The 22,962-nt window shown below is 35.4% G+C and overlaps 1 protein-coding gene across 4 annotated transcripts in view; it reads right to left on the reverse strand.

Moving 5' to 3' along the window:
• Positions 1-216: 216 nt before the first annotated feature.
• The window catches only part of smash (smallish), a 125,910-nt gene continuing 103,164 nt past the window's right edge, over positions 217-22,962 (reverse strand). For 3 of the 4 annotated variants that reach the window (XM_065345931.1, XM_065345929.1, XM_065345930.1), the window contains 16 exons: positions 12,221-12,463; positions 7,767-7,964; positions 7,534-7,676; positions 6,954-7,077; positions 5,174-6,622; positions 4,482-4,643; positions 3,142-3,294; positions 2,932-3,043; positions 2,653-2,855; positions 2,315-2,575; positions 1,916-2,229; positions 1,683-1,830; positions 1,268-1,581; positions 970-1,058; positions 711-875; positions 217-604 (listed from right to left, as the gene is read on the reverse strand). In XM_065345931.1, the coding sequence (XP_065202003.1) occupies positions 582-604; positions 711-875; positions 970-1,058; positions 1,268-1,581; positions 1,683-1,830; positions 1,916-2,229; positions 2,315-2,575; positions 2,653-2,855; positions 2,932-3,043; positions 3,142-3,294; positions 4,482-4,643; positions 5,174-6,622; positions 6,954-7,077; positions 7,534-7,676; positions 7,767-7,964; positions 12,221-12,391 (4,029 nt within the window). In that variant the 5' untranslated portion in view covers positions 12,392-12,463 and the 3' untranslated portion in view covers positions 217-581. Of the gene's footprint in view, positions 633-710; positions 876-969; positions 1,059-1,267; positions 1,582-1,682; positions 1,831-1,915; positions 2,230-2,314; positions 2,576-2,652; positions 2,856-2,931; positions 3,044-3,141; positions 3,295-4,481; positions 4,644-5,173; positions 6,623-6,953; positions 7,078-7,533; positions 7,677-7,766; positions 7,965-12,220; positions 12,464-22,962 lie in introns of all 4 variants that reach the window. The other variant, XM_065345932.1, reaches the window with a different exon arrangement.

Here is a 22,962-nt window from a genome sequence, read left to right on the forward strand (position 1 = left end):
GGTCTAGACGTGGGCAAATAGCCAAACGTCTTATGGTGGTAATTACGCTTCCTACAGCAAAAAAAAATAAAAGAGCAGCCATCATCGGTAAACGTTTTCTCTTTTATCTAGAAATAGAGATGGTAGTGTTTTTTCTACAAATAGGCCAATATACATAACTTGCACGTTATTAGCTCGCAAGGCGTCAGATTAATTGATCATAAACATAAATCACTGTACGTTAGAACGAGAAACAATTTATTTCACAAAATTTTTTTAATGACATAATATAAAGGTGTAATAAGGCACACGCGATAATAAAATAATACATACGCTGTTTTCAATAATAAAAATAATACAACAACAGTTTTTTTCAAAAACAATCATATAGAATAAAATACAAAACAATATACATAGTTATATTTAATACTGCGAAAAATTCATTTTTCTTAATTCACTTCTTTTTTTATACAAATGTAGGTAGATTTATACAACTATCTAATTTGAGGAGAAAAAAACGATAAAATAATTTATTAACAAAACATTTTTAAAAAAAACATATACATTTATGCGACGATTTTTGCAGCTCACTGAGTAGGTATTTATACACAGCTAAACTTCAGTCCTGCAAACAAAACGGTATTTTCAAGTATCTGTAGGTAATGGGTATTTTTATTTCGTAATGTAGAAAATAAGGGTATTTTTTTATTAGAAAGAGCATAGCTTATTACCTTCGTCGTTTGAGTAACAACTATGGCAATGGAGTTTATCGTTCCTTACTCGAACATCGGTACCCATTAAACCATCTCCAAGTTGAACGCAGCAGACGCAACATTTAAAACAATCGATATGATAAAACAGCCTTAAACTTTCAATTATCATAGCAGCTCCTCTTCCTAATGATAAATACACATTCAATTCCATTTATTGTATCGACTTAAGTCTCATAAGCCAACAAAAATTAAATCTGTTGAATAAGAGAACACCTACCTAATTCATCGCCACAATGAGAACATTTCTTCTTCCCACTAACGCTCAGCATTTTTTCTTGCTGATTACTACTAACAAAATTATCACGTCTGCAAAAAACAGATTGTTCAAATTAAAATCTATAATGCGGAGTATAATAATTATGAGATGGGACGATCTGGTTCCAAAAAAAAAGCCCAAGATGAATTTCGGTACCTCGTTTAGGGCTCAATTGCAATATTTACCGAGAAATTTTTTTTTGGAACAAAACGCTGCTTTTATTTTTATTTGTCAGTTCTTGTACATATTGTATTCTTACCTTCTTGGTTTATTGCCATCAGCGATGGCAAAGCGATTTTGTACTCTTTGAGTGAGCGTCTGAATGACCGAGTCTGGTAATGGTTTGTTATTTTGAGGCTTATTGTAATTTTTATCGTGATATTGATCGACATTACGATACGGTAACATTTGCGGATGAGCATATAACGAACGATTTTGGTGAGAGCGATTGTCGCCATTCGAAATGGCATTTTGTTCAACGTAATCGCAATGGGTATTTACATAATTGCTGTGTACAGGGTTATCATTCCGGTGCCTTTGCTGGTATTCGGTAATTCTTCTATGCTCCGCTTCCTAGAAAGACAACAACAACAAAAAAGTTTGATAATTTGTCAAGTTTGTTAATCTCGTCATAACCGTATTAGTTCACCGAATAATTCGAGAGGAATATTCACCTGAATGAGCCAATGCTGGTAATTGTACGCTTCTTGTCTGGGTTTCTTTTTTGAGAGTACCCAAGAATCAGTAGCTACTATCTTGGAACGTGGCACAGCGCTTAAAGCTTGTAAAGTTTGTTTGGACATTTGTTGAGGACTCGACGCCCTGCAGAATTGACAAAAAAAGATAAGTTGGCATATTTGAATTTCGGTTTGAAAATTCAACTACGTTATGAAACGTGAAGACTCACTTGCTGACGACAGCAGGTTCTCTGAAATGGGCACTCGGTTTATTGGGCGGAATCGGCGGTGGAACTCTATGATAATGATTCGAGACCGTCAATTCTTGTTGAATATTCGGCATCGAGTTCCTGTAAGCGACGCGAGGTTTGGTATACTCGACGTTAACGGAAGGAGTTATTTCCGGTTGTTGAGTAATATCCTGTAGAGATCTTCTAGCCCATTGCTGTTGCAGCAAAGCTGAGTCGTTTGGTTCGATCACCTCGTGTTGTACTACGTTTTCTGTACCGTTGTATTGTACTTTTTCATTGTTCATTGGCGGTTCCTACGGGTAAAAAAAATCCGAAAATGATTTACATGGGCTCAGAAATCTACCATACACTGAAAACATTTTCATTTTAAGATAGTACCTCGTATTTTATGTAATTTTGTTGATTCGCGAGATTACGTTGATTGTTCAAAAGTTCTTGTTCACGACTCCAACAAGGTTCGGTTTTTTGACGTTCCAATTCTTGCAATCTTTGCACGAGCTTTTCCCCTAAATTATTATACTCGTTCTTCGATTCAGTCTCATAGTGTCTTTGTTCCTCCAGCTCGAGTATTTCGAGTATTTCACGCTCTTTTTTGATAATTTCGTCTTCTTCCGAAGTCGTACTCGTATTCGCATAAGTCTACGAAACAGAAACAATGTAATTATAAATATAATTTGGCATGGCTTTAGAGGAGGAGGGGGGGTTCCTTCACTTACTTCGCTATCTTGCCTATTATGCGTATTTTCAGGCATCCAAGAGTTTTCGTCAATTTGATTCTTATCCAGTTCAACTCCAGAATCGCGAGATTCGCCTTGAGTCGAATCGCTTTCGGAGCAGATACTTTGACGATACAGTAATTTCTCTAGTCTTCTTTCTTCTTGCAGAAATGTTGTCATATCTGGTGGTGGTTTAACTGATTCTGTAATTTAAAACGCGACATTAGACTCATTACCGCTTCATTTAGTTGCGTTATTGGATTAGGTGTGTATGCTTACCGGGTTCGAGGTAACTATCATCGTCAAACCCTTCGATGCCAAGAAAAGAAGATCGTTTTTGGCGCAACTCTTTCTTAATTCGTTTTGTCGAGTCCATTCTACGTAAACAGCTCTGAAAAAAAAAGGTCATACCATACATATAAAATATATCATGTTGATGGATTTGCAGAAATAGTTCCTTGATGTAGGTTCCAAATTCCAATAACCTACCTTATTTTCATTTACGTCCAATTCATCGTCGTTAATATCCAAAGGTGGAGGCGGTGGAGGTTTTTCTTTCGGCGGTTCGACTGCAGTGGATGACTCGAAAGCAAATAAAGCCGGTTCTTGCGTGACTGATTCGTTCGGAAACCCTCCGAGATACTGAAACATGATAACATAATTACTAGATAAGTATCATTTTTGCAAACTGGACGAAAAAATCAAAAGATGCTGTAGAACACTAAAGTCGAATTCAAAATTTGAAGAACCCATCAAAGAGTCAAAATTGATATCATTGATCACATCAGCCTGAACTCGTAAGTGTATGACTGCATGATTTTTTTTGTTCAAAACATGTGCTTATTAAATGAATGAATCTGAATTGTCTGATTTCAACCCCCCCCCTCTTCAAAATATGCACCTGATTTTTTAAAATCCTGAATAAACCTCAAGAATAGTTAGAAAAATATTCATATGTACAAACAATACAAACATCATTGATATTTTTCAAATTTCCTTTAAAATCTGATCCAATCAAGGTATAAAACTGATGTTTGAATTAGCGCATATGTGTACAGATATTTCAAAAGGGCCCATTTGGTCGGTGCCGAGAAGGGTGTAGATTTTATTTTTCAAAAATCAAAATAAACTTCCAACGTTCTCCGCTGGATCCCAACAGTGTTTTAGTGTGAAGCTGTCCATGAAAGCTTTACGTTCCCACGCCGTTTAGATCAATTGGAAAACGTTGGAAGATTGTACCGATTTTTGAATAATAAAATCTATACCCTTCTCGGCACCGACCGAATGAGCCCTTTTGAAATATCTGTACACATATCATTTTGCACCTTCCGAACCGATTGAATGTAGGTTTAAGCTACCTTGGAGCATCCAACGGATTTTGAAATAATTTATACGTAGTTTAGAATTTCTTCAAAATGGCCTAAGTGAAGTTTAAGGCACCTCTACAAACCAAATTAATTTTACTTGCAACCTTTAAAACAATTGGAGAACAATTCTCTAAAATTCATGAATATTTTTCTCCGACAATTAACTTTGAAAAAATAAAAAAAAAAAAAAAAAAAAAGTGTCCTGATTCAAGCAGGCAGAAATGGCTTTTTTGGAAAATTGTACCAAAATCAATTTATTTAGAAGCGGTCACGATTCTTCATCAAGGGCGCTTTTTTGAATGCAAATATTAAAATTTTTTATTAGTTTTTATTTTTTTCAAAATAAGCTTAAAAATCGCCGCCTCCTAAAATCTGCTGCCCTAAACCTACACTGCCTATACGTATAAATCCACCTCTGCTCCTCTCCGTACTAAGATCACCAGAAACAAATTTTCAACTCACTTGATTATTTTTCAAGTATAAATAATCGATACGTTGTTCGGCTGGATTTGCAGAAAAATCGGAAGCATATTCGCTGCTATCAGTTTCATAGCAATTTTGATTGCGCGTGGTATTGTTCACAAAATCATTGTTCGGTTCTTCCTCTTCTTTATAAGAATTGTTCTGTGGAAAAAATAACGCATTTGAAAATTGCAGCTTAAAGGAAATTGATACGGTTATTTATAAGTCATGCTTTCTTCCAAAAAAATTATTTTTCTCATTTTCTGGAAACCTTATAATGGTATCTGTTATTTAATGGGCGCAGAGGGGGGAAGGGATTTTCATCTCAATTTTAAAAATATTTCGCCAAGTTTGGGATATTTTGATTGGTAAAATCAAGGTAAATTATCACCAAAAAAATTTTTAAAAATCGAATACGCTCATTCGGTCAAATAGTTTTTTTCTCCAATTTTCGGATTTAATACTGAAAAAAAAATCATTAGCGCTATTAAATAATTGATAATTTCGTAAAATTGATTTTGGCTCCTAAAGTTGAGGATTAGGCAACCATGTATACAAACTCAAACATGATACATATGTTGCCTAATCAAGACGTCGAAGGAGTAATATAGGCAATAATGACACCCCTGAACAATAAAATTTAAATTAATCACAATCAGATTCAGACCACCTACTTAGTACTTAGTACTTACCACATTGTATTGATCATCACACTCAATCTGTTTGGTAACTTCGGACAAGGTCGAGTCAACGGCAGCTTGTTCGCAATGGGATTCACGTTTACTGAAAACCTCCTCTTGGACGGTTTCAAGTGCAGACGAATCACATTTAGCATCATCGTTATTCTCATCGACCAACGTTTTTTCATTAAGATCGCTATTATTTTGATTTTTATCGTCGTCGAAAACATCGACTTGAATTTGGTTAGACTCGACGAACGATTCTCGCTCGGGTTCTGTTCTTTCAACGGTTACCTCGACCAAATCGACTAAATCGTATTCTACGGCGGCTATCGATTGATCGTTGGCAGTTGAATCATTTTGGGTATTTTGATTTGCACCATTAATATTATCATTATTACTACCTTCCGAATTAGACGTATCGGTAGATTCCAATACGTTATCGTTTTGACTAACGAAATTAAAATCATTATGACTAGATTTATCAGCTTTGTTCTCCTCGATAGTAGGAGGTATCTGTTTGACGTCGACGTCCATCGACGTATCGGCGTGCAAATCGAAATCATCGGCTTGGCTGACAGAGCTCGATACATCGGCCGTATGGATACCGCTATCTTCACGATCCGTATCTCCACTGAGTACCGAAGCCGGGTAATTACTACAGCAATCGATACATTCCAAGCTTTGCACTCTTTCGAAGCAGAATCCATTAGGCGAATCGTGTCCTTGCAGGCTATCCAACGATCGATGATGGAAATGGTTCATTTGCACGTGTTCGTAATCCTCCGAACTGGACGATCGACCCGATGAATATTCTCGATTAGGTTGCAAAGTTTCGTCTTGCGGTTTGCTACGATCGAAATTCTGGTAAGATGTCGTCTCGTCTTTGGCCGCTTCTTTATTCGAAGGCGTTCGTTCGCTAGGCGGGCATTTTTCAACGGATGTCGAATTTTGGCGCATTTTTTCGTTTATATGGGACAGCCGGTCTTTAACCGAGATCTCGGTTAGCGGTACGTTTTTCGCCTTATTCGTCGTGTTCTCTTCGACTTGCTTCTCCAACGAGTGTAATCTTTCTTTGATACTACGTACCGGAGGAAGCTCGTCTTTCAGTTTATTTTTCGACGATTCTTCGGCGCTCATTTTCTCAAACATTTCTTTCCTTTGGAAAATATTCACTTTCGGTATACTGATCTGCTTTTTATTGTTTTCCGTTAAATCGGTAGTGCTGACGGAGCGATTCTTGATCTTTTCCAATTCCGATAGTTTTTCTTCGATTTTTGCCGCGGAGCCTCGTCTCGTATTATATTTACGAACTGGCACTTTACCGTTTGATATAGATTTCATACGATTTTCGTAACTTTGTATGGCGCTATCGTACGTATCCGTTTTGCTATTTATATCGTCGCCGTTTTGTTCGCATTTGTCTTGTTCACCATTTTGCGCACTTTCGAATTTAGCTTCCTGTAAAAAAAAAAGAACGAAATTAATCCGAGTTGAAAACGAAAAATACTATTAGGTCTACGAAGTCGCACGTTTGCTCGCGAAGTTTAGCGTTATTCTCGAGGGCGTTTTTACGAGATTGCGTAGGCGTGGTAGATTTTCAGAGTAAACTACACCATTATATTGGTCGTGAAACGCGAACGGTTCTTTTTTTAAATCGAAACAAACTCGATTTTACCAAAATTAAACTCTGCCATGAATTAAGATGGTTAACGCGTAGACCTATCTACGTATAGCTACTTCCTCCTTAATACGAATAGATACGTATTGGGTATTGGGTACTTCTACTTACGTTTTCTTCTGGTATCGTTGGTGATTTGATTGCGTTTTTGCTTGAACTTATGCCAAGATCGGAAAGGTCATCGGATTCGTCTTCCAGATACAATGGTAAACTTAGTTTTCGACCTTTTGAAGTCCTATTAAACATTAATCGAGATATTATTATCGAATGTTCCGTTATTGCCTACTTTCGTTGGTATTGGTTAATTAAACAGATTGAACTGATAATACGTAAATGAGAATGATCGGATGCAAATAAATGTGAAACAGAATTAGCTGACTTTTTCAAAATGGATGCTTTTTTGAGAAAGAAAGGGATAGAGCGAGATAGAAAAAATGGTAGGTACCTAATAGACATTTTGAAATTGTGCAGGTAGTGTCAATAAAACAGAAATTGAGTTGATAGGTGTTTTAGTCTTTACTATTTAAAATTTTGAAATTTTTTTGAGAAGAAAAATAAAATAAAAAAAATTAATAATTTAATTTTAAGGATGTTTACATTTTGTAGTTGAGCCAATACTGCTCTTCCTTCCCTCTCCAGAAAAACATTTGGTTCCTTTCGAGAGAAAAAAAAGCTCTGTAAGAATACCAACCTTTCTTCCATCATTTCGCTAAAGGTTTTTGTTCTTCTCTTGTTTCGATCGTGTTCTTCCAATTCTAATTTCTTCACTTCGACAACTCTCTCGATGATATGCTCTTGTTGTTTCCTTCGATTGCATTTCCAGCTATCAAGATTCTACGCAAATACAAAATAAAATTACAATCCGAATGTGTATATACCTTAGCCTGGACTCGATTGTGCTACAGCCAATTTAGCTCAACTTACCGATTGCCAATCTTCCATTTCATCTTTGACTTCCTTCTTTGGCTTCTTAACCTCGCTAACCTTCTGCAACTGTTGCTGAGCCGAACGATACAGATCGCATGGGCCAATTTTCACAAACTGCAAAGGATTGGCTGCCGGTTTCGGTACGGATGTTTTTATTGTTCTGGTGGGAATTATCTCGACGGGTTCGTGTCCATTCTGTAATATTAAACAAATAATCAATAATTATACGCGCTGTCTCGGTATAAATAAGACGTAGGTACAGGTTAGGTACTAGATATTGTAGGTACTTGAAAATCAAACAGAAGAGTAAGAAAATTAAAGGAAAAAACTCAGCAACAACGACGAACTCATTATAAAATATATATAAGAGCACGTTGCTCGCATCGAGACTCCTCTATATCCACGGCTAATATGACTACATTCAAAGCTAACTACCTATATAAAATCAACGATGAACGAACAACAGCTCTTTTAATAAAGTGAAATTAAACTTTTTTTCAACATAAAAATACCGCAGAAGCGGCCGCCGCACCGCATCGATATTATCAACGAGAGCGATTTCTATCGGTCGTTTTAACGCGAGCAGAGGTGCATTAACGGTGTAAGTAAACGTGCGTAAGTATAAGTACCTATACGTAAGGATACTCGTACCTATAGCTTTACGTAAATACGTATCCGAGAATCTGTTTTTATTATACACCAATGTAATACATATAGAGGTATTCATCGTACCAAACCGTATCAATGACGGTGAAAAGAAAAGTACCTATTAAATCTTAATTTGTTCGATCGTTTAGTTCAAATAAAAACATCGATGAGCGTTTCGCGTGATTATATTGTTCGGCCAAACTGCTCTCTCGGCTCTTACACCGTTCTTACATATAATCCAAGTAGGCAAACAGACAGACAGGTAGATACACAGACACACCGCAGCTTTAAATTTAAAAACTCGTTAAATCTTCTATCGTGGTAGCGTAATTACTCGATCACCGCCACCGCCACCCTTCTCAATTCTTCGAACCGTAATGTAATTCGAATTTATCGACTATAATTTGCAAAATTCGTTTGTTTATTTTTATTTTTCACGCCACCGCGTCGTAACGAGCGATATAATGGTGAGAAGTGGATTCGCATTCGTACTGCTGTATTGCGAGTGGACGATGCAGTAAAGCGAACGGGTGTTCGGTTCTTGCGGAGTTGAAGCGATGGAGTAGGCGTTTGAAGGACGCGATAATTGCTTTCCAAGAGATCTCGTAATTCGTTGATAAACAGTGGTTAATGTTTTGGACAAAGGAGCTGCAGTTTCATGATTTGATCTTATTGTTAGAGGGTGAGTGATAAGTGTGTTCATTAGGAATGAACCAATGATACTCGTAAATTACAACTTTTTCGGCAGCTCATCCGATTACAGTATTAAATTTAAATTTTGGTAAAAATTGACTGCGTTTGGCGAGTCAAAAAGAAATTTCAGAAGAACTCACAGGACGATTTCGACTTTCCACTCAAAAATACTCAATTCCTGCAGACCTCAATTATTATTGATTTTGTTCAGAAATCATAATTGGTAGGGAGGGGGAGGAAGGGTAAAACTTTAATTCCCTTTGGCATTTTGAATTTTGTTTTTTTTTTCGATTTCGAATTGCCCCCTTCAGAAATTTTTTATGTGGCTGAAAAGTAAAATTTATAAGTTATTCAGATTAAAATACCTAACGTTTGAGAGCCCAATTCCAACATACTCGTAGTTGCAGAAAATACTTAGTACTTTGGGGGACACAAAATTTTTCAAAACGTGGAGAAATGTCGAAAAATACACTTTTTTACACTCAAGTCGATAGTGGTCCTCAAAGTCAAAACAAATTGGTAGTGTAGTAGGTACATGGAATATGACCTGGAAGAAAGCTTTCGAGAGTGGGTATAGTAACTGCCCAATCGCACATTTTAAGATTTTTAGATACTTATTCTTGTACTTAATGAAAAAAAAAAAAAAAAAAAAAAAAATGGGCCCTCAAAAATACACGTTTTTTCACTCATGTCGTCGAAAGTTGTCCCAAAACGCGTAGGTGCCTATTAGATGGAATATGAGAAAGAGGATTCTTGGAGTTATGGCTTCCAAATTACAAATTTCGAGTCTTGGACATTTTTTGAAAAAATGAGCTCCTAAATGTATAAATTCCTAATTATCGTACGTAAACATTTTTGGCCTTCCAAATGTAAATGAAAATTAAATGTGACCAAAATTATCATGTTTTTCTGCGATGATGGATCATTGTCTACCATTTTTTTCAACAATTTATGCAGTTTTTGGATTAGGTACCTTGAAAAATTCAAATCCTCGTACGAGAATTTTTCTAGGAGTTGCCCATGACTTTTCATGATATAGTAGAAAAATTACCAAATAAGCGACTGAAGTGATCGAAAGCTTCTTGGTTAAGGTTGGCGGTCGGTAGTACTCGTACGTTGAAAAATGAACACAATTATCTATTATGACTTTTTGCCAAACTTGCAGCAAATTGAAGGGACTACAAATAATTTCCAATTTCAAAAAATCGCGATGAAAAAAATGAACGCGGAAATGAATACTACGTCAAAAAATAACAAACTTTATAATCGTCATTTTTTTACTTACTCTCTAAAATTCAAAAAGTTTTTGAAGCTCAACAATTTTCGATTTGCTAAAAAAATGTCAATGAAGGAGGAGTCCCGATAAGGCCACTTTTTGGGCCCCGCACAGTTATCGACTCGACCACTCTTGAAATGTTGTAATAAATGTCCCAAATACGAATCCGTGGTTAGCTAACTCAAAATGACCAGGTTTTTGGGCTCCAGGGGTTCCCAAAGTTGTAAATAAAAAAAGAATTTTAGGAATCACCGAGTATTATTTTCAAAAACTTTTTTAGCGAAAAATATCTGTTTGAACCCAATAAACGTTATGCGAGGTGATTAGCCCAATTTTGAAAGTTAAAGGAAAAATCATATGAAAAATTATTGAGCACTTGATGGTGTGTTTCAAATGTAAATTCTTCAATTTATTTGAAAAAATATGCTCTAACGCCTTTCTTAGGGGTGCCTAAAGTGGGGGGCTCCAAAAAAAGGGTTCAAAATTACGAATATACAGAGAGTTTTATTCAACTTTTTCATCTAGATTATTGAATATAAGTATACCTCAAAACGTTACGTTTGGGCAAATTGCAGGTTTTCATTTTTTCAGGGGTTAACAAAACATCGAAATTACGATAAATCGGGAAATTGGATTTTTGAGTACCAGCGCAAAATTTTATTGAGATCAAAAATTGGTAGGGGTGGAGGTCATTCAGATGACTAATGAACTGTAAGCAGCTTTTTAGCGGGGCTCAAAGGGGTAGGTCCGAAATGCTGGTTCCAAAATTTTCCAAAAATCAAAACCCCCCAATTTCTGCTCTCGAGGGTCGAGAATAGAAAAATCATCTCGCGTAACGTTTATCTGGTTCAAACAGATATCTTACGGTGAAAAAGTTTTTAAAAATAATACTCAATGGTTCCTAAAATTATTTTTTTATTTGCAACTTTGGGAACCCCTGGAGCCCAAAAAATGGTCATTTTGGGTTAACTAACCACAGATTCGTATTTGGGACATTTATTACAACATTTTAGGAGTGTTCGAGTCGATAACTGTGCGGGGCCCAAAAAATGGCCTTATCAGGACTCCTCCTTTACAATTTTTGAGCTTCAAAAACTTTTTAAATTTTACAGTAAGATCACCATTTTTTTGAAAATTTGAAAATCGTTTGTAGTTCCTTCAATTTACAAGATGGGCAAAAAGTCATAATAGGAATTTTGTTCATTTTTCAAAGTACTGCCGAGTGCCGACCCCCATGGTCAAAATTGGATTTTGGCTCTTAGATTTTGAAATCGTATTTTGCCCCTTCAATTTTCACAATAGGCAACTTGTTTATCTTACGTGTTTTTTACTCATATCCGGTTATATCCAAATCTGAAGTTTGTACCACCGCTCCCCGGACACCCTGTATAGGAGGAGAAAATTTTTTTTATCATCCCAGAATACCACCAGCCGAGTAGGTAAGTTTCAATATTATTTTTATTTCGATTCGAAATTTTCAAGCGTAGTACTTCGAAAACGGACAAAAACCGAATTTCGGTCTACCAAATCAATGCACATTTTTTTGGTAGGTAGGTTGAAAAATTGCTGAAGAAAATTACGCAAAATCTTGATTCCGTTTTGAGACGCTACTAAATAATAGAGCGCTAAAAAATATGCACTCAATTCATTTTCACGTTTAAAAAATTACCATTTTTACCAAAATGGATTATTTTTTTTAAATCAAAAAAATGGATTTGGACAGTTCTAATTTTGATGAAGAGGAGGACAATTTTCAAGTACCTAGTAAGTACATGCCATAAAACTATACAAATATTAAAGTCTAATACTCTCAAAATAAGTACAAAGTGCATACTTGTTTAAATCCATTTGATTCGTCAAACGATCCAGAACTTTCGGACCTATTCATTTCGCCGCTGAACGACGAATCACGACTCGAATCATCGACAGATTCCGGACAGTAATCAGATTTGTACTCTTTCTGCGACACCACGGTGCATGATGGCACTTTAACTTCTTCGGGCATCCTTCTTCCTTTTTTTGTTCAGCGATCACGAACTGGGTAAAAATGATTCGCACGATTTCATCGTGAATTTATCTGAAATCATAAAACAGGTAGCTCGGTTAAAATCTCCGCAAAGCGTGTATTGCGGTCGTTTACAATTAATATCCAAAGGTTAATGGAAACCTCTCGACTATCGCGAGTATGTACAGAGTACGGAGTATTCGTACAAGTGGAAAGACATTTTTGTGGCGAAGTCGTAAGTATATTGTATTCTTTAGTGTAGGGTGTATCACATAAGACATGCACGACGATACCTAATTATTTTTTAAATAGGTAAGGTTTCACATACTTGGACGCTCACACGTAGACAAGACATACACACTTAATCGAAAATGCAAACACAAATTCAAAAATTTTTCAACCCACTGCACGTGTAGGTAAAAGTATACCATAGGTACGTCTACGTATACTGCAGCTAAATCTCTTACACCAGCCATCGAATCGATGGGGTAAAAAAAAAACCACCGAAATAGACGTCCCTCGGATAGGTTACCCTATTATTTGACTAAATCATTTCAAAACATTATTAAAAAGAAGATGAACCGCAACCAACAACCTTGCGCAAGGTCGTCTCTTACTACATTGAACAATAGGTAACAATCGGTTCAAAAACCGTACACATTTGTTGAACCTCCTTTCCTCTCGCTCTAAGCAGAGGTTCAATATACGTGCGATTGAAAGAAAAATAATACATAAAATAGTACATACATTACAATACATATATACCAGTTATTCCAAATGTTCAACATTAAAATTACTTACATACAAATATGTTTTAAGCTTCTGCATTCTTTTAAATCATAAGTGTTACGTGAAACAGAAACCTGAACCTATCTTACGCATAATATCCACTAGTACAAATCGAAATTACCTATTAACGTTTAATTAAAATAATCTCCGTCTCCCAATCTGAACGCGCAGGTATAAAGATAAATCAGCCTCAATCTCGAAATACATACGCTTTATTGAATCGCGTTACCTTTCACAGTTCCTATATTTCTTTTAAATCGAACTCACGAAAAAAACCCACTCCATCAGCAGGGTTGAACGTGCGCGGTGGTAGTTTAGGGAACCGGTTGACCTTTAGGGACGGATACTGTGAACGACCTTGGTAATAGGTATTTTATCCAGAACGCTGCGTTAATAATTTACTCACTCCGCCTATTTTATATTTATTTATTTTTTTACTATAATTTTCACTATTAATTCCACATTATATTCTATCTTACTACGATTCTCGTACCAAGATGGTAACCCAGAACCTCGTTCGCGCTCTACCACAGAAAAAGAAAGATGTCTTTTTAATACGCTGTCGCGTCGTCTTTTTTTTACGACGTTGGCGGTGAATTTTTCTCCCAATATAAAATATATTGAAAATGACATTTACGATTGCTAATTACCATTTTTTCAAAATTTTAGTGAGAATACGATTCTTTTAAAGTGGAATAAAACATAAATTGGTTTTATTTTCGCGCTCAATTTTTAATGAAAGAGCCTATACGAGAGGTACAGTCTTCACAAATAGCATTGAACAGCAAATTTATCGATGATAAAATGTTGAAAAAATTCAAAATTCTAGTAAGGCTAGAGCCAAGGTGAGGTTAACTATAGAGAACTTGTGAATTTAAAAACTTCTAAAGCAAAGTTTTCAGCATGCTGCAGTTGATTTTTCGATTCTTTACGAATTTTTGACTATTTTGAACTTAAAATTTGAAAAGTTTTGTGATGGAAAAATGAGGGTTTAGCTGATATTTTGTACACCGTACCTCATAAGCCAAGTTTTTGATCATCTTTTCGATTTTTTGAAATTGACAATAATGACCGAGAAATTGGCATTATTAGGTACATTCCAAAATATTTATACCCACTTTCAGAAATGATATCTTTCGATATTTTAGCTAAATTAATACGAAATATTTGAGGAGAAACTATTTTCAAAACACGAATTTCACCAAAAATAAACAATTTGCAGAGATTTTCAACTTCATCGTGAAATTCTGATATTATGTCAGGACACATTCTATTTGAGACTTTCCAAATTTTGTCAATGCTTTCAAAAACATAAAAAGTTAATTTTCCGAGGGATTCTTAAAATTATGCCAGACTATTAGAAACTTCGAAAAAAATGATCGGAGTTTCTAGTCTTTTGTCTGACTTTCAAGAATTTGGAAAAAATCCAGATGAATTCTCAAAATTATGTCAAAATGTCAGTCTAAAAACTAGAAAAAAATTACAATTATCTACCCAAGTCTTGACACGAAGCAACAAACATATCCGTGATTTAAAATTTTCCCTGCAGAGGAGACTTCACCCCCATTTCCTGAGAGACTTTCAACTTAAAATGAAACTCTCCCCTGTATTTGGTCAAAATCCTTCAACGCTGAAAAATAATACGTTCGGAGCGCACGAGTACGATTTCTCACGGTACCAGTTCCTAGAAAAATTTTCAGTTTTCCGAACGAAAAATTGAAGGTAGCCAAGCATACGTATTGTACCTATTATGAGATGTTGAATATTCCAAAATTGTTCAAAAATTTCATATTGATGGAAAAAATCGAATAACCAGTCTCATCTTCGACCACATTTGAATTGCAAACATGGTCAGAGGCCCATTTTTTAAATAAGTGGGAAAACCGTGTATTTTGGGGGGAAGGGGATGCCCAAATTTGTTTTAAAAAAACGGAATAATCCTTTTTTCCCACCAGGGCCAAAAGAGTGCACATTTTGGAGATTTTATGGTAAATTTTTTTTTCAAACAAATATTGTTCCCCTTTCCGACTTGAAAAAAAAAAAACGTTCGAAAGCGACTCTAATCTTGATCATCAGGCTGCAGATTATTCAATATTTCTTTACTTAAATCGTCATTAAATCGATTTTCAACCTTGATATCCTCCAAGCAATTATTTTTCCGCATACATTTATTTTTCAGAAGCTAAATTTACGTTGAAATTTCTTTACCTATGGCGATAGTTGAATACCGAAATGAGGAATACACACCATATATCACTCAATATAAAGCTACACGGCCGGCTCTTTCGAACCAAGATTGTAGCTCGATTCAAATTGAAAAAATAATTTTGTCTATTTTATTCAAATGCAACCACATAGTTGATATATACTCGCGGAAAAAAGAATAAAAAAAACAGCACGAAGCGATTAGTGGCCGTGAAATTTCGTAATCGCGTAAATCGAGCGGTATTTCAGCACGGAATACGAGTAGGTATATATAACTGGACATCGTCTCGAAATAGGTTTCAGAAGGTTATCTCGTTATCAAAAATAGCGGCTCCTTAAATGACCACTCGTTAAGATCTTAGTCCAAAGATAGTAAAGCTACCTAGTAGGTGATTTTTTTCCCTTCCAAAACGTAGTAATAGGAGATATATGCGCGATACACCTAATCGGTATTATTCGAATTAATTTTCTGTATATCTACGCAATATCCAAATGTAAGTTTTTTAGTTTTAATAGAGGAGAGAAAAAAACGGCACATTTACGAGGAAGAATAAAAGGTATAAAAATAATAAAATACACTCAGCAGTAGGTGAATTTTAAACGTAGGTACGTTTGACTATAGATCGCCACCTATTGAAATCGAAACTTGAGACTGCGAGACAGCTCGATGATAATAGTCATTTTTTATGGTAAATGCGCCGCAAGCCCCCCGAGGAGTTCGAAATTTGGACTCAATTTACACCAGTAGATAAGTAATGGAGACCTGTTCGAATCCCGAATCGTAATTCTAAATCTCTCGGTATCGTATTTACTAGGTTTCTTTGCTACTGGAAGTCTTTCGTGAGGTGCAAGTGTAATCGATGAATTATTAGAAATTGAAATCAAAGTCGACGGATTCGATTTGACACAACCAGATTTGATAAAACGTGGTTAAATCAAAGCCTTGATCGAATCGAATCGATTCGGACCCAATCACATCCAATAAGAATAAGGGAGACTTGATTGGATCTGATCAAATCAGATCTGACCAGATCGGGATTCTGTTGAATGGTTCAGGGATCGAGGTGATGTATTACTTTATCTCATTTCCATTCAAATTAAGCCATCTTCTTCAACCACCGAAGGCTACCCGATATTATAATTTTTTAAACATTTTGCAACTTTAAAATAATGACGAACAGCAAAATATAAAATAAGTACATAAAAGCGAGATCATTAATCCTTTTTCTTCGCTTCAAAAATAAATCGAAACGCAGAAACATTTTAGCAACAAATATTATGCCAACGATGACCCGTGGCCATTACACGTGAATAATGCTACAACGTATCCATAAGCAATGACCTATGCTATAACAAGGTTGCAATATCGTTTAATATATATTATATATCTTATATGTAAATTTTTTTCCCTCAATTTTCGAAATTAGTACCACCTACACCATACACGCGCAACGATTCTCATTTAAACGATTACTACGTGCGCTAATTTGATGCTGGAAAATGAAAAGAAGAGACTTAAGCCTCGAAGGGAAAACTAGTACAAGCCGGAATTCCTTAACCCGAATAATTTATACGATTTAATCAAAAAAGTGATTCGGATAGAATAAGGTAAACATAGTAGACGATAGTCAGCCTGAGGTCTTTAATGATTTGGATCGTTGGCGGCCGGTGCGATGCGATCTAATGCGAATCACATCTCAAGTAGGTACTAGGTAATAGGTATATTCAATTGAACGTGCGGCCGTAATTATGTAATCGTGATTTTAGAAATAGATTGTATCTCGACGCTTTGTTTTTATACACAAACTCCTTACTTAAAGCTATAATGTAAAGGAAGATGGCTGATTACGAGACTTTTATTCCTCACACTACTCCTACGATATAATTGAATGAACTTTTCTTTCGTGGCCGAGATACTCGTTCGAAAGAGAATTTTCGAATTTGTGGGTGGATTTTGGTGATAATTTGAAAATACGCGCGTAATACGTGCAATCGTAATGTTTTCATATCTATACGAGTAGAAATGGTAAGTTAATTGTCAAAGAGACTTAGTTAGCAATATCGATAGGTAAAAAGTGAAAAAAAATCGTTAACTAAGAAATCTTAACGTGAGTGAAAATTACCCTTCTTCGTATACCTATGTTTCATAAGCTCATATCAGCTCGCGAATGTGCAGTTATAGCAGCACTATACCTATACGAGATACGACAAGAGTTCATGAGGTTGCTGTAGTACTACAACGAACTGGTACTTTTTTATGGCATCACGTTTGTAAAGTACATATAAATATACGAGAGCCAAGTTACAGATACGTACGTATATATCTATACGAGACGAGGCCATGAAAAATGTGAAAAATACACCACAAACGGCCACTAGTTTTTACGCAAAAGTATCTCACGTACTTCGTGAACTCCCTGGTGGAAATCTTAACCGATCTTCAGAGAAAATGGTACAACCTACGACGACTAATGCGTCGATACGTTCGATTTTCTTTTGTTGATACTTCAGCTGCGTGAAGTAGGTAGGCATCTTACTTCGTATAGTTAGCTACAAATGTACCTAGACCTACGTACCTACTCATATCAGTTAGATGGTCTAAAAATTGTTAGTCGGGAACAATGAAAAAAGGAGTTGAAATACCGTAGGAAAAATTTTGGGTCTTGGAATGCATTCAGAACTATTTTCCCTTCGAAATGAATACTACTACACAATCACTTATCATCAAAAAATATTTTGTTATAAAGTTTCATTCTGTGTTCATTTTTCAAAAATGGCCTCGTTTCGAAATACCTTGTACCTACATTTTTGCATCCATATCAACGCTGACTGTCGGTTATCCAGAAATCCAGTTCTTCGTATGTGGTATAGTGATTTCTTGGAAAATCGTAGTACCTAGTTTCGCAGTTGTAAACGGATATGTGATATACGTACAGGCATTTAGACAACTCAACGACCTGTTCCTAGGTTCTCGTGTTGTGCCCCTGATTGATCAGTGTACGTACAGGACCATCATGACCATGAACGATATGTGGGGTGTTCGAAATGTATTCGAAAAATGCCATTCGAAGAATGCGATCTTCTGTAGTTTGCGACCTCGTACGTTTTGCGATTTCAATTACTGCAGAATACCGATCGCTAAGACAAAGAGGGAAGGGGAAGATCAGATTCCACAAGACATAGGTTGATCAATCACAAATAAGTTAGGTACCTATGTTTTTCAACGTTCAGAATATTCGTAGTTTTCTCACAACAAGCCTGAAAATTTTGCACCATGAGGCTCATGAGTAGTTGAAAAATATGGAAAATTGAAAGAAAAATATTTGCTCAAAGTGTGTAGCAAAAATTTTATTTTATTTTCAACTCTAACATTATTTAATTTAAAGTCTTTCTTACAATTCTCAAAAATCAAACAAAAATTTAGATTTTGTGGTTTTTGGTGATTATCTCTCAATTTGCTGAAATTTTGTCTCAAGGTAATTTGAAAATTGTCTGAATCCGCTGGAATCAAAAATTTGAACATTTTTCATTACCTTGAGAGATTTGCACTAGGAAAGTTACAATTGGATGAAAAAATTGAAAAAGTACCTACACAAAATTACACCGCCTATGACCAAATTTCAAGAGTTGAATTTCATTCTTCAATTTCAAATTTTCAAAGACTATCTATCTACAATTCTACATATTTTCAATCAAAAATATATAAATTGAATTTGTACCTCACCCTACTTTGACCTCTGTTTTTAATAATTCTGGAGCTTCCCGTGGGTTTCCAGTTTTTTCAGAATTGAAAAACTTTCCTAAAAAAAAGTTTCACACTGACATTCAGCACAAACTCAGGATTTATCAACCTCGTGAGCTCTCAAATTTATTTAAGCGCATATTTTAAAAATCTTTCGAACAAACCCGCTCAATCCAAATTCTTTTTCGAAAACTGAATCATTCGTAAACAGTTTTTAGAAGCTAAAATTTCATTTGGGTCATTTTTTCAGAACTGGAAAATCTGAATCTCTGCTGGAGGTTCCAGAATGGCTCTGAACCATTGCAAATCGATTAAGGAATAGAAAAATGGGCAATGAACCAAGTATCAGTTTTCAACTTCAAATTGATCAAATTTTGATTTTTTTATTTCGTGGAGAGAAAATGAATCAAAATTGAAACTGCGAAATCCAAAAATCCGCACAAAACTTCAGAATACCTCGAAATCATCACCAATTGATTTTGGGAGGAGAAAAATAGGAAACAAACCAAATTTCTGCTTTTTACTTCAAATTAATCAGATTTTGAAATTTATTTTCGTGAAATTTTATGCAGAGAAAATGAGTCAAAATTGAACCATCGAACTCCAAAAATCCATTGTCAACTTCAAAAACGCTTAAAGTCATCACCAATAGATTTTGGGCGAAGGAAAATACGGAATAAAACAAATTTCAACTTTTAATTTCAATCAATCAAATTTTAATTTTTTCATGAAATTTGACATTAGAAAGAAAATGGTCAAAATTGAACCATCGAACTCCAAAAATACACTGTTAACTTCAAAAGGGCCTAAAATCATCGCCGATTGATTTCGAGAGGAGGAAAATTGGGAACAAAACCAACATTTTAGCTTGAACCTGCGAAATCTGAAAATCTACTGGGAACTTCGGAAGACCTTAAATCACCAATTGATTTTGTGAGATGGAAAATAGGAAATTAACCAAATTTCAGTGTTCAATTCAAGCAAGAACCCAGTGTATCTTTCAACAAATATTTGTAAAACATAACCCACTCGTGACTTTTTTGAAGCACATTTTAACAAGTTTTATTTCTATGTTAGGCTCTTTGAACAATTTTGAAGTTGTTTTCACAATTTTTATGACGTTATAAGCGATTTCTACGTTTGTAAAAATGCTTCTTTCACAATGACTTCCTGGCTTCAGATCCCAGCAAGTAAACGGAAGAACGTAGTAAAATTTTTTACAAGAAGGAGAATACGAATAAACTTTCGTTAAGGTCAAGTCCGAGTCAATGGTCATTTGACAGTAGGGCATACTTACTTGATTACGTAGGAGGTGCTACGTAAAGTACTACCATCTACTCAACACGTCTCGATCGTATTTCAGTAATTCGTAGTAATTATCAATTTTACAACCTATATTTCCCGTGTACGAGTTATGATTTCTTTTACCAAAACCTTAACCCCCCGATACCAGCATTAAAATACCATACCTCCTACACCACCATCCCATCTACAAAGGGTACCAGCTACCTAACTATTACCTACTTATCCTACTGCGTACCAGTGAAAGTAAAAATTTCTGCGGTAGGTACTTTCTACAATCGATCGCATTTTTCCAAACTGCACAGAAAATTTTTTTCATCTCGTAAAATGAAAAAAAGTAAAAAAAAAACTCGTTCAACATAGATGAAATTTTTTTCTCTTTCGTACGATTTGTTTGTAAATGTACATAAAAGAAAGTAATACTTAAAATCCAAACCATAATCTAACGCAGGCAAACCGGATTACCAAGTGTCATTTTCAAGGTTATAAACGTTTGTCGCTAGGAAGATTAGACTTCTTTTGTTTCATTTCAGACTACTTTATAGGTATATTATAAACGGACGCGTGCGTTTTGAGTAGTCTTCGGGAAACAGACTATGTAGATAGAGGTATAGAATACGGCTCGATATGGTAAAAAATGACGTTCGCATCTTACCTATACAGCACAAAGAATGAAATTATACCAACAACTTCAAACTTGGGAGAACGACCAGTAATATACGATAGTCGATGACCGGTAGCGAAATTCAAATATTTCGAAAGTATGTCGATGAAAATGGAAGGTTTGGAGAGAGAAAAAAGTACCTACGGTATCCCATTAAGAGATCGTACAAAACAACACCGAAAATTGAACCCATAAGTTGTACTGTGTTTACCCAAATACTTGAGATATTACGCTTTCGTTCTCGTCCAGTAAGAAATTTTCACTAATAAAAAAATTCTCCCATCTTCAATACAGACGACACGACTGCAGTTCACGCATATCTCGACCTTGCTGTAGGTATATTAGCTGCGTGTACATCTACATAGCTGTCGTCTTCGTCAATTACACCAACTTTTTTCATCTTTATAATTAGCATGGTTAAGAAGTCGAGAACGCTGCTTCGCGAGCATTCAATTCATACCCGCGTGTAATTACACGTGTGATTTATAATACCCTCCTTTTCTTCGCCTTATCCTCATCCCATATGTATCAAACAAATGTGCGCAAACCGAGTCACCCACATCATTGCCTTACTTCCAATCCTGTTTACTCTAACTATACTCGTACACAAACGAGACCGATACCGAAAAAAAAAAGAGGAAGAAAATCAACGCTTTTCTCGATCCCGTCTATAGCGATCACCATAATTATCCTATACTTGCCTTGCCATGTACTACAAATACTCCACCACCTTTCCCCCTGCACCCTTATACATTTATATTTATAATTTGTAACCGCATTTTTATACTCTTAAATGTATGCGCTATCGTATAAATAATCCGAGCCAGTATCGTATACAACAAATAGAATAGACGTTTATGTAGGTACACGTAATTTAAAGCATTGAAAATCTAGTTTACATTTAACCATGCTATCTGTACAGTGTACACTGTCCCCTTGACCACTTCATCTTCTCAGCTGTGCCGGACAACTTTATCAATCGAATTGGTGAGTCAGAATTGCCCATTATTATTTCTCTTCGTCTCTCCCGTTGACTCGACTCTTTGCTTTAACAAATGTACGAGTACATCTCGGATACGATATCTGTTTTGGTCCATCGAACATGGTCATTACAGTCGTGTTTGCGAACATCTTTTTTAAATGCGATCTAAATTGCAGTTGTTCAAGCAGAATGTATTAAGAATAATTTGGCAAGTTTCCGAACAAATCTTGAAACATTATATTGTTTTATTTTAACAATATATTTACACGTGAATTTTTTGTAAGCAGGCCTACTTCTTTTCCAGTAAATTACTTCCAAATAAATCAAGTTAAGTGGTTGGAAATCTTTCAAAAAAAAACAGAAACAATAACACGATATGATGAGGAAAAAGGCTCCAATGATAAAAGCAACGTCTCTATCTGCAGTAGTTTTTCATTAGGTAGATATTCAATCCAGAGAAAAAGTTTCCTTTCAAGAAACATTAATAATCACTGATCAGTATGTAGAAAGGACATTTTTTTGAGATCTGACCATTAACGTGAAAAAATGTCAGACAAAATTTGCAATCAAGGAGTCAGTCATCAGGTTAAAATTGCTCGAAAAAATTTTAAACAAAAACTTTTAAGAACTTTTGCGAGAAATTCAAATATTTCCACGAAAATGTTTTTACTTAAGAGTTAAAGTGAGAGATGATTTTTTTGATTTTTGAAAAATGTCACGCGACCTATCAAAATAGATTATTATTTTGCGAAAAATTCAAATATTTCGACGAAAATGATTTTGAGCTTTTTCAAAGAATTTTGAGCACAAAATTGCTCACGATAATCGAAGAGTTTTGAGCATTAAATTGGCTAATGATTTTTTAGTAGGTAATATTTTGCAAAAAA

This window comes from Planococcus citri, chromosome 1 (genome assembly GCF_950023065.1).
Source record: "Planococcus citri chromosome 1, ihPlaCitr1.1, whole genome shotgun sequence".
Lineage (NCBI taxonomy): Eukaryota > Metazoa > Arthropoda > Insecta > Hemiptera > Pseudococcidae > Planococcus > Planococcus citri.